This window comes from Phaenicophaeus curvirostris, chromosome 9, assembly GCF_032191515.1.
Source record: "Phaenicophaeus curvirostris isolate KB17595 chromosome 9, BPBGC_Pcur_1.0, whole genome shotgun sequence".
NCBI classification, from domain to species: Eukaryota; Metazoa; Chordata; class Aves; order Cuculiformes; family Cuculidae; genus Phaenicophaeus; species Phaenicophaeus curvirostris.
Window position 1 is genome coordinate 18,345,596 of NC_091400.1, and position 13,248 is coordinate 18,358,843.

At 42.9% G+C, this 13,248-nt stretch overlaps 1 protein-coding gene across 1 annotated transcript in view; it reads left to right on the forward strand.

The window, feature by feature from the left end:
* Positions 1 to 1,335: 1,335 nt before the first annotated feature.
* ALOX5 (arachidonate 5-lipoxygenase) overlaps positions 1,336 to 13,248 on the forward strand; it is a 32,859-nt gene continuing 20,946 nt past the window's right edge. Inside the window, exons 1-4 of the mRNA XM_069863413.1 lie at positions 1,336 to 1,500; positions 8,365 to 8,563; positions 10,367 to 10,448; positions 11,997 to 12,119. Of these exons, the coding sequence (XP_069719514.1) occupies positions 1,351 to 1,500; positions 8,365 to 8,563; positions 10,367 to 10,448; positions 11,997 to 12,119 (554 nt within the window). The 5' untranslated portion in view covers positions 1,336 to 1,350. The remainder of the gene's footprint in view (positions 1,501 to 8,364; positions 8,564 to 10,366; positions 10,449 to 11,996; positions 12,120 to 13,248) is intronic.

A 13,248-nucleotide genomic window follows, 5' to 3' on the forward strand; every position in this document is an offset into this window, starting at 1 on the left:
GATCATTAGTGAGGTAACAGGGTTAAGAAGGTGAGCTATTTGGCTGCCTGAGGAAATGCAGGAGAACAGCATTCTTGGTCTTGGCACTTAAGTGCGAAGTGTGCAGTGTCACTGCTATCGGGTTGTTTTTTCTGGGGCGAGTTGGACTGTGGAAAAAGCACTGACAGCTCTTCTGCTGTCTGAATGATAACATCTTAATGACAGTGGGTATTTGGTGCTTGGTACACTCAGGGTGGGACTGTGAAATTGTGGGATTTCTAGAGTTATTCATGGAAATGAAAAGGTGGTTCTGTACGTACCACTCTGATGTGTAGATACGCTGGCACACTAACTAATGCAAAGACTAATGTATTGGTTAGTGTTAATACACTTACTAATGCAAAGACAGGGTATTTGACAAGTTTAGGGGAATGCAGGAAATAAAGCATGCCAGCAACAGTGCAAATGGTGGTCTAGACCTGAGAAAAAGATGATTTATACATGGATTTGCAGATTGGTGTGTATGATGAAAGTGCAGTATGGTGTGAGTATAGAACAAGTAGCACTGAGTGAGGGTGAGCTGTACACAGCTCTGCCTAGCAGGAGTGGGATTGTTCTGTAAAGCAGTGTGCTGCTTGCTGAGACCTCTGAGAACTGTGTTGGATAGTGCAACAGCAGTGGAAGGGTATCAAGGGGAAAGTGAGCTGTGCAGGGCTGAGTAAAGCGTGCTGGTGCGGAGCTGGTGCCATGTGGGAGGGCAGGTGAAGTGTGAGAGCTGCGTGTAGGGTGTGGGACAGGGTTGCAGCATGGAGTGGCAGGGCAGCTATGCCAGGACAGGAGCACAGTGCAGGTAGCTGTGCTGGGACAGGGGCGCAGTGCGGGTGCGGGTAGCTGTGCTGGGACAGGGGCGCAGTGCGGGTAGCTGTGCTGGGACAGGGGCGCAGTGCGGGTAGCTGTGCTGGGACAGGGGCGCAGTGCGGGTAGCTGTGCTGGGACAGGGGCGCAGTGCGGGTAGCTGTGCTGGGACAGGGGCGCAGTGCGGGTAGCTGTGCTGGGACAGGGGTGCAGTGCGAGTAGCTGTGCTGGGACAGGGGTGCAGTGCGAGTAGCTGTGCCAGTACCAGGGTGCAGTGCGAGTAGCTGTGCTGGGTCAGGGGTGCAGTGCGGACAGCTTGCAGCACAGTCTTCCCGGGGGTACCGGGCAGGTGTGCGGGGTACAGGGCAGGTGCGCGGGCGCTGAGGAAGGGGCGGGCAGGGCCGAGCCTTGCTATAGCGGGGGAGGAGAAGGAGGAGGAGGAGGCGGCGCTGGGCAGGGTTGGTGCTGGGGTGGGAGCGCGGCTGGTCGGGGCAGAGCCGAGCCGCCGCTGGGACGATGCCGTCCTACACCGTCACCGTGGCCACGGGCAGCCAGTGGTTCGCGGGCACCGACGACTACGTGTACCTGAGCCTGGAGGGCACGGAGGGCTGCAGCGAGAGGCACCTTCTGGACAAACCCTTCTACAACGACTTCGAGCGCGGCGCGGTGAGTGCGGGCAGGGGCAGGGGGGGCCGGAGGTGGCCGAGCCGTCGGGGCTCCTCGCCGGGGCTCTGCCTTCCCCAGCCCCTGTGCCAAAGCTCCGGAGGGGGACCAGGTGCTGCTGCCGCCCTCCTCATTCGCATCCCTGTCCCGGGGCTTCTCCCTGCCTGTGGTCCGTCAGTCCTGGGGAAAGACGAAGCCCTTTCCTTCTGCCTTACGACGGGTTTTCAGACTTCCTCATGTTTTCTTTACTAATACTAAAATAAAATTGCTTTTTTCCTGTTAATAGGTGATGTTTAGGGTCGGTACTTACGAGTAAGTCCTGATATCTCCAAGGAATTAAAGAGATAAGAAATTCCAGTGGGAATATCGATGCCTGCCGAAAGGAGACGTCTAGGGCAACTTAAATAAAGCTGGAAAGCAGCACGAAAGTGCAAATTTGAACTATCATCTGTGCTATTCTTTCTAACCCAGATTTCTGTCATGTATTGTGCTCTCCCTGTGGTCTTATCGTGGTATCCTGGCTACTCGTCTGTAATCACACTCTGAGCATTGTTGTAGAATGGCATTTATTTATGTGCTTGTTGCCCGCTTTGAAAAGTAACGGACTCAAGTAATTTCCCCCCCCCCGCCCCCAAATATGCATTTTATTTGGAAATCTAACCCACAGTTTCCAAAAGATCTTCGAGAGATGGCTGGGATGGAGAGCCTGGCACTACTCTGAACACCTGATTGGATTGGATCCTTTTGCAGGAGAAAATGCCATCGTGTGAGCACTAAGTGTATGTTCAGCAGCAACTCTTGAACTGTTATGGAACCAGGTCAAGCAGGGGCTGAGGTACCTGTGGGCTGTGGACCCCGCTGGGTGAGGAAGCAATGGACGGATGTTTGTGGATGTTGGTAGCACTAAAGCAGAAGCTGTGTGCGCTCTAAAGGAGTTCTTACATCTCTTCAGGAAGATAGCTTTTAGGCAGCTCTCGACTAAATCCAGATAAGGATTTTTTTCCTCCTATCCAAATTAATTATTTCTATTGATTGTTGTGTGTTTGATAGTACAAATATGCAGGTTTTTCAGCATGTCTTTATTGTGGAGAATGAGAATAACTCTGTGTTCCATAAAGTGTCTGGCTCGTTGGACACTTGCAGTATGATGAGCTACGTTTTTTTTGTTGAGGGTATTTTCTTGGGGAGTGCAGTGTATTTCCAGGCACCTGTTTAGGTAACATTGTGTCTAGAACACTTAAGTGTTACTAATACATTGTGCAAATGAAGAAGGAAAGAAAAGAAAAATATCAATACACAACAAAAAAAAACCCCAAAAGACCTGAAACAAGCCAAAAGACTTTCAGGTTTGTTGGTTTGTAAAATGTAGCAAGTGGTTTCACAATTCTGCTTCTAGTGTTTCTTTCAGTAGCATCTCTATAATTTTCTTTTTCTGCAAAGCAATTCAATTGTGAACATATTCGAGAAAAAAACCCACTTTTTCAGTGGATGACTAGAATTTCACAGTAAGGCTTTGTCTAATTTCCAGTTTCTTTTCTAAATGTGGGACCAGGCTCAATAGTTCCATTATACTGGTAACGTCTTCATTGGAATTAATGCAAAGTATGTCTATTACTAGATATGGATTAGGGCTTGGGCTAATTCTGAGTAGGAGATTTGCATGCCAGATGTTGATTGAGGGAAAGGGATGTGGGTAAACCTGAAGGGACTTGCACAATGGTAGTGCAGTTGTAGTTTTCGTCTGACTTAGTCTGAGTGCTGGACACAGGTGATGTAGAAAGCCATAGCTGCTTTACTTTACCCAGTGTCTTTTGAGTAAGTTCCTGTTGGTGCTGAGTGATTTCAAAGTGAGTGTTATGGTGTCAGTTCTCTGTTTTCTTCTTGTTACCCCTTCATCTGCATTCTCTTTTTGTTGAAAGAAACACACTCACAAGTATTTCTAGAAGAGAAATACAGTTCTTTCAACTTAGAGCTTTGTGCTTATAGAAGAGATGTTGTCTGTGTTGCCTTTGTCTGCAATATCAGGCTAGTCAGTAGGAGTCTCTCCTCAAAAAGAAAAAGCTTAGGTTTTGTGTGAGATTAAATTCTTTGAACAGGATGCTACAGGAATTTGAACAGTGCAATAGTCTGCATTAATTCTGTTCTCTCACTCTGAACTCGGTGTAAAAACTCCTAGCATCTCTGGCTCATTGTGCAGCCATCAGGGATGTCATGTGTTTACCAGGAAACCTCGTACAACAAATACCGTAGAAATCCTGAGCAACCAACTGTCAATTCTTGCCTGGATCTTGTACTGTCTTTGTAACCTGACACACCTTTACTGCATTGGCAGATCTCAGGTGAGCCCATGGCATCGCAAACTTGGAGGCAGTGAAAGCTGGGTGAGACATTAGTAGAGAACCCTTACTATCAGAAGTGCCATTAAAATGTGATGGTCATGAAAAGATTGGAAACCTTCAGGAACATTTAGGCTACTTGAATGTCCTTTTTGCATTACATCAATGGTGATTTGTGCAACTGTTTAGGGCTCTACTATTAGCAAAGAGATCATTATCAGAGGAATGAGTTTCTTCCAAAGACTGGCTGTCAATGTGACATTTCTCTCAACTCTTAGGATCTCATTCACATTGCTCTTTTCATGTAATCTTAGATGTGTGTATATATAGCTGTGACATAGGAACTATAGAAATATATATGTGTAAATGACATTTTTTAAAAAATTCATTTGTTAGCTGAACCTTTAAAGGAGATGAATTAAAAAAGGAAAAGTATATTTATATATATATTGGGCAACAAGAAGTTGAAGAGAAAATAAGACTAATTTCAGACTTTCTCTACCATATCTCTTACTTGACAGCAACAAGTTTTCATGAGGACTTCAGCTAAAAATAATGCAGTATGTTTCCCTGATCCAGACAGTTTCTTTGGTCATGTTATTCTTCCTCTGTACATGACTAGCCCTGGAAGTAAGTGAGAAGATGGAGCATAAAAGTCCCAAGCAGATGAATATAAAGCGAAGTTGATCCAGATGTGGTTTGTCATTTGCTTGTATAGATTATTGCATTAGTCTTTACATGTTTAAATTCCCTTTATAGTGATGAACACAAATGGGTAACGATTCATATAGGTTTGTGCATTTGTTTGGCCTATGTCTCTGCAAGGTGGCTACTTCTAGCTCCTAATTGCCAAATGCAACAAGATCATGGTAAAACTGAAAGAGAGAATTTATTTTGTGCTTTAATTGCATAAAGAAGTACACAAGCAGGAAGTGGTTGAGAGATACATGGCGTGACAGCCTGTGGTGAGGGACTCTTCTGCAAAGTGCTGTCTGGTCCTGGAAGGACATACGAAATTGCAGAAGTACTGACTCAGTGTGAAACCTGAGCCTAGTAAAGAGTTTATTGATCCTGTTTTTGTTGAGAAAACCAGGAGTTGCAAGGAAATGAATACTAAATAGAAATGGTGCAAGTGCTGTCTATTTCTGTAAAGAAGATTTGAAGAATGGGAAACAATCTGAGCATATTATCCACATTTTCTAGCATTCATCCAGAATTCTTTGTACAAAGTACAAATTCTTCGTACAATTTACAATTTGTAAATTTACAATTTGTACAAAGTACAAGAATATTGAGTGTGGGTTGATAGGAAAAGATCAGGACAGTGTTTGAAAGCAGCATTGTGGGAGAAAAAGAGAATCTCTAGTCACTTAGCATGCAAGCACAGGAGTATGTCCTGAAGTCGGTGACTGTTATAGTTGGGGCTCAAGGCACTGTTAATGAGATTTCTAAGAAAAAATACTAAACAATCTTCAGTCTCCACAGGTGGTTCAAAATCATGAATCATTAAAGGATTGAATTTACCTTTACATGCTATCATTTTAGCTGTTTGGAGGTAGTTTTGAGGAGTGGAGCAGTTAAAGAGTCAGTAACGTAAACTTTCAAAAATTGTTTGAAATTAGTATGCTTATTGACTCCACAGAAAGAATTATTTTTCTGCTATGAAGATGCAAGGAAAAGTGACAAATATCATTGTAATGTTTTGGCTGAAATATCAGCTCTGTGATTTTTGTCTCTCAGCTCACATCCTAGCAGACAGATGCTGCCATCCCAAGCTTGTCAAGGACCACCACAATATTTCTGAAGGAGTTTATTACCACCTGGTGTGTACGGGTGTGATATTGACATAAACATTGCAAATTTTTCTTAAGACACAATGGTCTTCCTTTTAAAAATAAACAGTTCATTATCTTTTGCTTTAATAGGTGCTCAGGCTAAGATTAGTCTGTTAAGTCTCAGCAAATCAAAATAAGCACTGCCCCTGCCCATAAATACTTGAGCTTAAAATTAAATTAGGCTACATATTAGAAGAAATTTCACTATACTTGTTAGCATTAAACAGCCTCACCTGAGTTGCAGTGTAGCAACCATGGCCTGATAGTTTTGCAGATGGTTGAAGAACATCTTTGGAGAAAGACAGGCAAGGACAATGTTTGCAGGATGAAGTCCCAAGCGTAAAGGTGTTTTTTTGATTATTTTTCTCAGACTTCTATGAGTTGATTGGATGTGACAAACTTCATGAAAGCTGGTATTCACATGTGATGGGCTAGGAGAGAACTGAGGTCTGTCACCCCAGACTTTGATAGACAGATAGATGTCCTCATGCCAAAATGATTGTCACAGCTGGTATGTCATGGATAGTACTTTGTGTCAATAACGTGGGAAACTTGGGTTAAAATGAGAGTAAGGAATGCCAATAGATCCTTCCTATGTGTGTTCTTCCAATCGTGTGGGTGCAAGTTACTATGAAGCTTTGTTTTGTAAAAGTTGAAATAATAAGTGCCATCTGTAGGCATTTAAAAAGACTTTTTTTCTACCTTCTCCTGTCTTTTAATCTTTCTTTACTTTTCAGTGTTCTTGCTTTTGTGAATTAGCCTTTCCCTGGCAAGTAAGGCAGTAGCAGTGGTCATCAAATGCCTAGGGAAGGCTGAGAAAGTGGTTCTGAAAAGGACAAGCAGAATGTGGTGTCTAGGTCAGGAGGCAAATGACAAAGCTCACGCGGGCAGGTGAGTCTCTGCAGGCACCGCAGTGTGTCGATGCAGTACCTCATCCTTTTGATATCAGCAGCTGGTTGGTTTCTGAGATTGTTCACTGTATTGAGAAAAAAAACAGGAGAATGAAGTCTCTACTTGTAGCTGTATGAAAATTAGCAGGTTCATCTGAACAGAGCAGGCTTTGACTGATGCTCCCGTGGTTGCTGTAGCCAATTTAGCTTTATTACAATGAGCACATGGCTACTCCTGTTTGCCCTGAGCTGTTTACACCCTTGGAGAGTGAGAGTCAGCTCCTGTTCACCTGAATTGCCTGGCACCACATAGTGTCTGCTGGTCATATCTGAAACAAGTACAAGTTTCTTCTGATGCTGGTATTGCCTGACAGTGCAAATGCCACCAGAACAGTCTCTTGCTGGGTGTTGTCCTCATAGGCAGTAAGAGACTGCTTGCATCCCTGAAAAATTAGTGCTGTGAGGGGACTGAAGTATCCTTCTCTGCGATAAGTGTTCACTGTCCTAAATCTGTTAAGGCAATTTAACAAGGCACTTAAGTCAGCATGTATAACAGCTGTTGTGGTGAGTGGGGGGTGCTTAGCATGGGCAACAGGGCTGAGAGGAGCACCGTGTCCACAACTGTCCTTCTACCAGGCCTGGACATGTAGCTGTGGCACTGAAAGCAGTGTTGCGGGAGAGGCGATTTATGCAATGAATTGTTGCTTTATCTTGGTGGCCAAAATAATCTTGTTGAGTCTAGACGACTAGTTCTGTAGGACCTTCAACAGGGCCACTCATCGCACCTCAGTAGCTACAACACTTAGCAGCTAAGATGTGCTATTACATGGGTTCATAACTACACTCATCCTGGTGGGCCAAGTGGCTCCACATCCATTTCAAGCCATCATGCTGAGCTTGGTAGTCAAAGCCATTGTGATTCAAATGAACGGAGAAGAATATGTTCACTGCTACTTGTTTTGTAATCTGCTAGAGCAGTCATTGAGAAAAAGAAAGCGTGGTATTCAGTCACTTCCTTAGCCGGACCACGTTCAGAGCTGCAGCCCTCACACCTTTTCAAAGCTTGGTGTAGGGGCAGCACCAGGGCTGGTCTTTTCCTTACCTGGATCATTGCATGGCCAATAACTCAGGGTTTCAGGGGCCCACCACTGATAAGGATGCTCCTGAAGGTGCAAGTGTGGGTGGTCCCTAGCTTTCAGTACCAGCTTGATTCAAAGACCCTGTGACTGGACCCTTAGCATGGGAAAGGACTGAACAGACTAGCTACTGTGTAAGTCTGGGCTGAGGTCCCTTCATGTTGCAGGAGTCAGGCCTTTGAGTTAACTCCAAACTGAGGAAAGAGCTAAACTGTGTTTCCATATGCTGGCTCATTTTCTGTGACTAATACACACAGGTCTTTAGATTCTTAGTCCAATGTGTTAATCTCATTATTATCTTTCCACTCCAATTGCATAAATAGATGGACCCTACCAACACATCTTTCAGCTGCTGCCGGAGAGCAGTAAATGGTTACGCGCTCTGCACATTTTTCTTAGATTTGCAAACATTTCAAGGAGCAATATCATTTTTAGGTTGCATACAAAAATCTGTTTCCATTTCTGGCATCTTTCACGTGCTATCATTTGTGCTTTAATTCATCTTTCTGTTTCATTGCAGTCCAAAAGTAGGTCTTCCTTTTCTCACCCGCTAGAAGCTAGAATGCTCTGTTGTACCCATACTATATGAGAAAAGGTCGAGTATGCTTGTGTTGTGTTGGTTGTGCTGCTTCAATGTGCAGTGGAACATTGACTGTATTATGCTCTGTAGGTTGACTCCTATGATGTGACTGTGGGAGAAGATCTTGGAGAAATTCAGCTAATAAAAATTGAGAAACGAAAATATTGGTACCAGGATGACTGGTATCTCAAGTACGTCACTGTCAAAACACCAATGGGTGATTATTTGGAGTTCCCCTGTTACCGTTGGATTACAGATGAAAAAGAGATTGTCCTTAGAGAGGGAAAAGGTAAGAGCCATAAGAAACCTTATTTTTGGCAGAACATCTAGGGTTCTTCCATCTTTCCTTCCCATTTCCCAATGTGCCTGCCAATCTTCTCTCTCACATGGATACCCCCTGTCAGTCCCCTTCTGCATCCTAGGGAATAGTCTTTCCCTGCCGTCTAGAACTGCTTTCTGAGCAGTTTATTGGGCTGGGCACTGACAGTTGAGTTGGATATTTTGGGAAGCACATGAAAGGAAGATCCTTACACTGGCTTGTTACACTGATCTTGAATTTGAAGGCTGACCCTAATGCCAAATTTTTGTCTGCTCCTCAATTCCATTGCTAGAAGCCCTTTTGATCTAACTAGAATTAGTGTTACATCTTTATTTCATACTAAGCCCTTAAGTGGCCTGTAAATTGTCTCGCTTTCTTGAGTGAAATAAAATCCCAAAGTAGGCTGCTCACCACATGCAAAGACTGACTTGAAACAGTAAGCTTCACTTTTCAGTCCTTCTCTCTGCATGTTGTCAAGTCCAGGAAGGGACAGGTTGAGATGGATGTGACTGCTCCAAGTACAGGTGATCATCTGAGAAGTGCTAAAGCACTTCTGTGTTCTGTTTAAAGTGGCCTTTTGGACCTGAAACTCATGTTTTAACTGTCTCTGACAACCTTCTTGCTGTGATCAGGATCAAGGCAGATATTCATCACTGATGTTTGCTTGTTCCCCTCTGTGCTTCCTAGGATAGGTTGGCTGCTGTGGTGGTCTGCAGCATGAATACATGGGAACAGCTGAAACAATATATGAGGTGGTAGGAGATAAATGTTTATCTTCCCGTTAAGTTTTTGGCTACTCCTGGCTGAGGAATTTTGTATTGCAAGCCCTTTGTCCTAGAATCAGAACTATGTGTCAGTTTATTTTTGGTGTCCAGAGGGACTTTCCATTTTTCATAATTTGATTTATAACAACTGTAAGCTTCCATGGGAAGCAGCTTTGCATGAGTTTCAGAGTAGGGTGAGGTAAAAGACAAAAGAAAGCAAAACCCTCTTGGTAATTTTAACACAACCAGCTGGAAACTGTTAACCATATATGTTATCAGTTGACTTACAAATATCCGAGGCAATACTAAACCTCAAACAGCTATTTCCATGAAACTCATTATGGCTTTATCTGCCTTTCCATTTGTGTATGTAAAGTCAGTCATCTACTTTGCTTTTTCTCTGATCACTAAGGAAGTCTGTGTTATTTCATGGGGTTGCAAATACAAGGTCAGAAGAACAAGCTGTCTGGAAATCAAGCCTCACTGTTTTTTCTTTCTGTTCTCATAATAAGAAGATATGATTATTACCTGAAGCTGACATGGAAGAGCACAGCTCAAGGAGACAGTATGGGAGATGTTTACTGGTGATGCCTTTTATCAGAGAAGATTAGCTTGAACAATATTGTGATTTCTCTTATTGATGCAAGTTCCCTTAGATACTGAAATATACAATTAATTCCCATGGTCCTATTCAGACCATTTAAGACTAGATATGTACAGCAAGTGTCTACACCAGCAATCCAGGGTTTATATACAATTGAGACAGATGTTCCTAGCTTGAGCTGATTGCCCCTTGGATGTGCCAAGTTAGAAGCTTCTCTCCTTCCACAGATTCTCTAGGGACCTGTGTTTTTACTCAAGGTACTAAGTTGGATCATGTAAGCATTTCCCACAGAAACTTTGTAAAGATATAGATCAGAAGGTTTTGAAACTTTGATGTCCTGCTCAAGACCTGGGCAGGGACAAGTAGAGGAACTTCATAAAACTGTCTCTTTTCCCTGTTTCACAGCAAAGCTTCCTCGAGATGACAAGACCCAGATTCTCAAGCAGCACAGACGCAAAGAGCTCGAGAACCGTCAAAAAATGTACCGGTGAGTTTCCTATAGCTCCTCAGAAGGCCCAGGGTGTATTCTCCTCAGGTCAGAGTTTGGCAGAGTATGTTCAGATTATTATGTTGCTCTAATTACTGGACTGCTTGACAAGAGAGAGCATAAGTTACTGTATTGGCTGTTATCACTAGTTTACTTAGTTGGTATTCAGTGTAAACTATGATCATCCCGGTGTGAGTGGCATTAAGAGATATTTGAATCCCAGATAAGCCAATCTGGAAAGCTTAAGTGTGAATTCAGTGCTACGTTCTCTGTGTGGGTCCTTGACATACAGTTGTGCTTTCAAGGTAGATTTGAAGGCAGATTTCATTTGCCTTTTACAAGTAGTACTCCAGTTTTGGAACATGATCTGAACATGTCAGCTCTTACTGGAACTTTCTGTCTGCTGCAGCAAGCTAGTTTTAGTTATTTCCTGCTCTGGGCTGCAGTGGAAGATCTGGCCCTGTTTGAGTGGACTGGAATAAGCTACCAGAACACATTTGTGATAACCACCTTTATACTGTCATAGACATTTTTTCCTAATCAAGGTCACAGTGGGAAAATGCTCTCTTTTATCAATGAGTAACTCCAGAATCCATTAAACATTTCCTTTTCCTAGCAACATACTCTCTGTTTAATAACAAAAGTTTCTTGCACTCACATTTCCTTGTCATGAGAGTAACTATCAGGAAGAAAAAGGGTACATTAAGAATTGATGGGCTGAGGTTTGGTTGTATGTATTGTTGGTATCATTTGACTATGAAAAGATCTTTCTTACAAATTATGGGAAATACAGCAGAGGAAAGCATAGTTCAAAAAGAGGTGTGTCACAAAATTTTATTTATGTATTCAAAAAGGAAGGCAAACCCATTTGTAATTCCAGGGAAATAGCTATTTACAATTCAGAGGCAGAAACATTAACTTAGAATGCAGTCTGTGTGTGGCAGGCAATTTGTAAATACCATTTAAATGGTATTCTTTACAAGTTGCCTTCTTTTGTTTCAAAATGAAAATGGGGCATAGTACAAGAACATACATGGCAGAGAATGTGTGCCATGACTATTACGAGGTAAGGGTTTTCTGAGGAGCTGAATCAAGACTGCCTGCTTATCTCCAAGAATTGCCTTTTGGAGGAACCTAAATACATGTCTGAGTACTTTTAGCTTCTGTATCTCATTTCTGCAAAAATATAGCCCCAGAAATGAGTGTGTATTGGGCAGCTGTCTGTCTCTGTCCCTTTCTTTCCCAACACATTTGAAGCTACTGGCAATTTCAACCAAATGTGACAAGTGTCTGGAAATATCACAGATACTAAGTTACTTCAAGTTTCATGAAGGCAGATGGCCAGGTAGATGCCTTCTATTGTACTTCAGGATTCTGAAGGGTACTGCTAGGTATTGATGTGGTATAAGTCCCTATTTTTGGCTCAAATGAGTCTGCCACAAATTTACTTTCTAGAACTGAGTCACAGAAGCAATGTAAGGAAAGGAAAGACACAGTTCTCATACTGGTATGGTTATATGGTTAATCCAACCACTCTTGTTTTCTTAGCTGGAAGGAATGGCATCCGGGCTTCCCCCTGAGCATCGATGCCCATTCTCACAGGGATCTGCCTCGTGACATCCAGTTTGACAATGAGAAAGGAATAGACTTCATTCTGAACTACTCTAAAGCGTAAGTGTTTGTGGAACTTAAGGAGTTTTGCAGAATGTCTTTGGGTGCGAAGTAAGGACATGATCACCTTTTAGGCTTCATTCACATCTCAAAATTGAGTTATTGTCTCCCAGCTGGACCTGCAGCCAATAAAAGTAGTAAAGAATTGAAGGGATTTTTTTTTTTAAGTATTGGTGTTTTAAGCTTTTCATGCTGTAATGGACTAGGCTTCTGCATTCTTATTAGATGCTGTTTTGGCTGTAGGTGAGTGGAGGAGGCACCGGTGAAAAGCATAGGAAGGACTATCGGCACCTGATACCTTATGCTTTTAACTTAGTTCTCAGAGTCGCCCTCTAGAGATACTTCTGTCCTCTGATTGTTGGCAATAATTCTTTCAGTCACTTACCCACAGAAGATGGTATAAATGCACCTTTGAAGTCCTGCTGAAGAAAACCTGTTCTGAGCAGCTAATTCCTTAACCACTGAGGCAATATGCTTGGGGCATCAAAGTTACTGTCCACCTACTGGCACCTGTTATGTCATTGGGAAATATGAAGTCCTGGCCATTTGATGAGCCTGGATAATCAATCCTGCAGAGCTCTTTGAAGCAGTACAGTTTTAATGAGATAAACATGACCTCTCAGGCCTGTGAGTACCCTTCTGAGCTGTCTCACATGCACAGGTCATATCATACAATCTCAGACATCTCACCATACTATCAGGTGGTGGGATATTCTGAGGTGATTCAAGACTAATCCAAGATCACCCGCAATTTCAACATCTGTGATTCTGTTAATACCTGGTCTTATCGTATTTTGGAAAGATGTTCCTCCTGTTATTCGGGACATCAGGTGGAGATTATGTCATCAAGCATAGGTTGGTAAAAACTAGGGAGTTCAATAGCCATACTGAGAAACTTGCAGATTCTAAGAAAATATTTGCTCATCTGAACCCATCTGGGGAACTGACAGTGACTAAAACCTTACACGTCAGAGTATTCTTGGTGTTACATTTACGCAGGTAAATTTTACTAGCAACAGAGATTCAAATCCAGCTTGTTCTGAGAGAACCTACCTGCTCATTTCCTAATTTGGAAAACTGGGAGCTTTGAAGGACACATGGGTTTTTTTTCTGGCTGTATTGACAATGA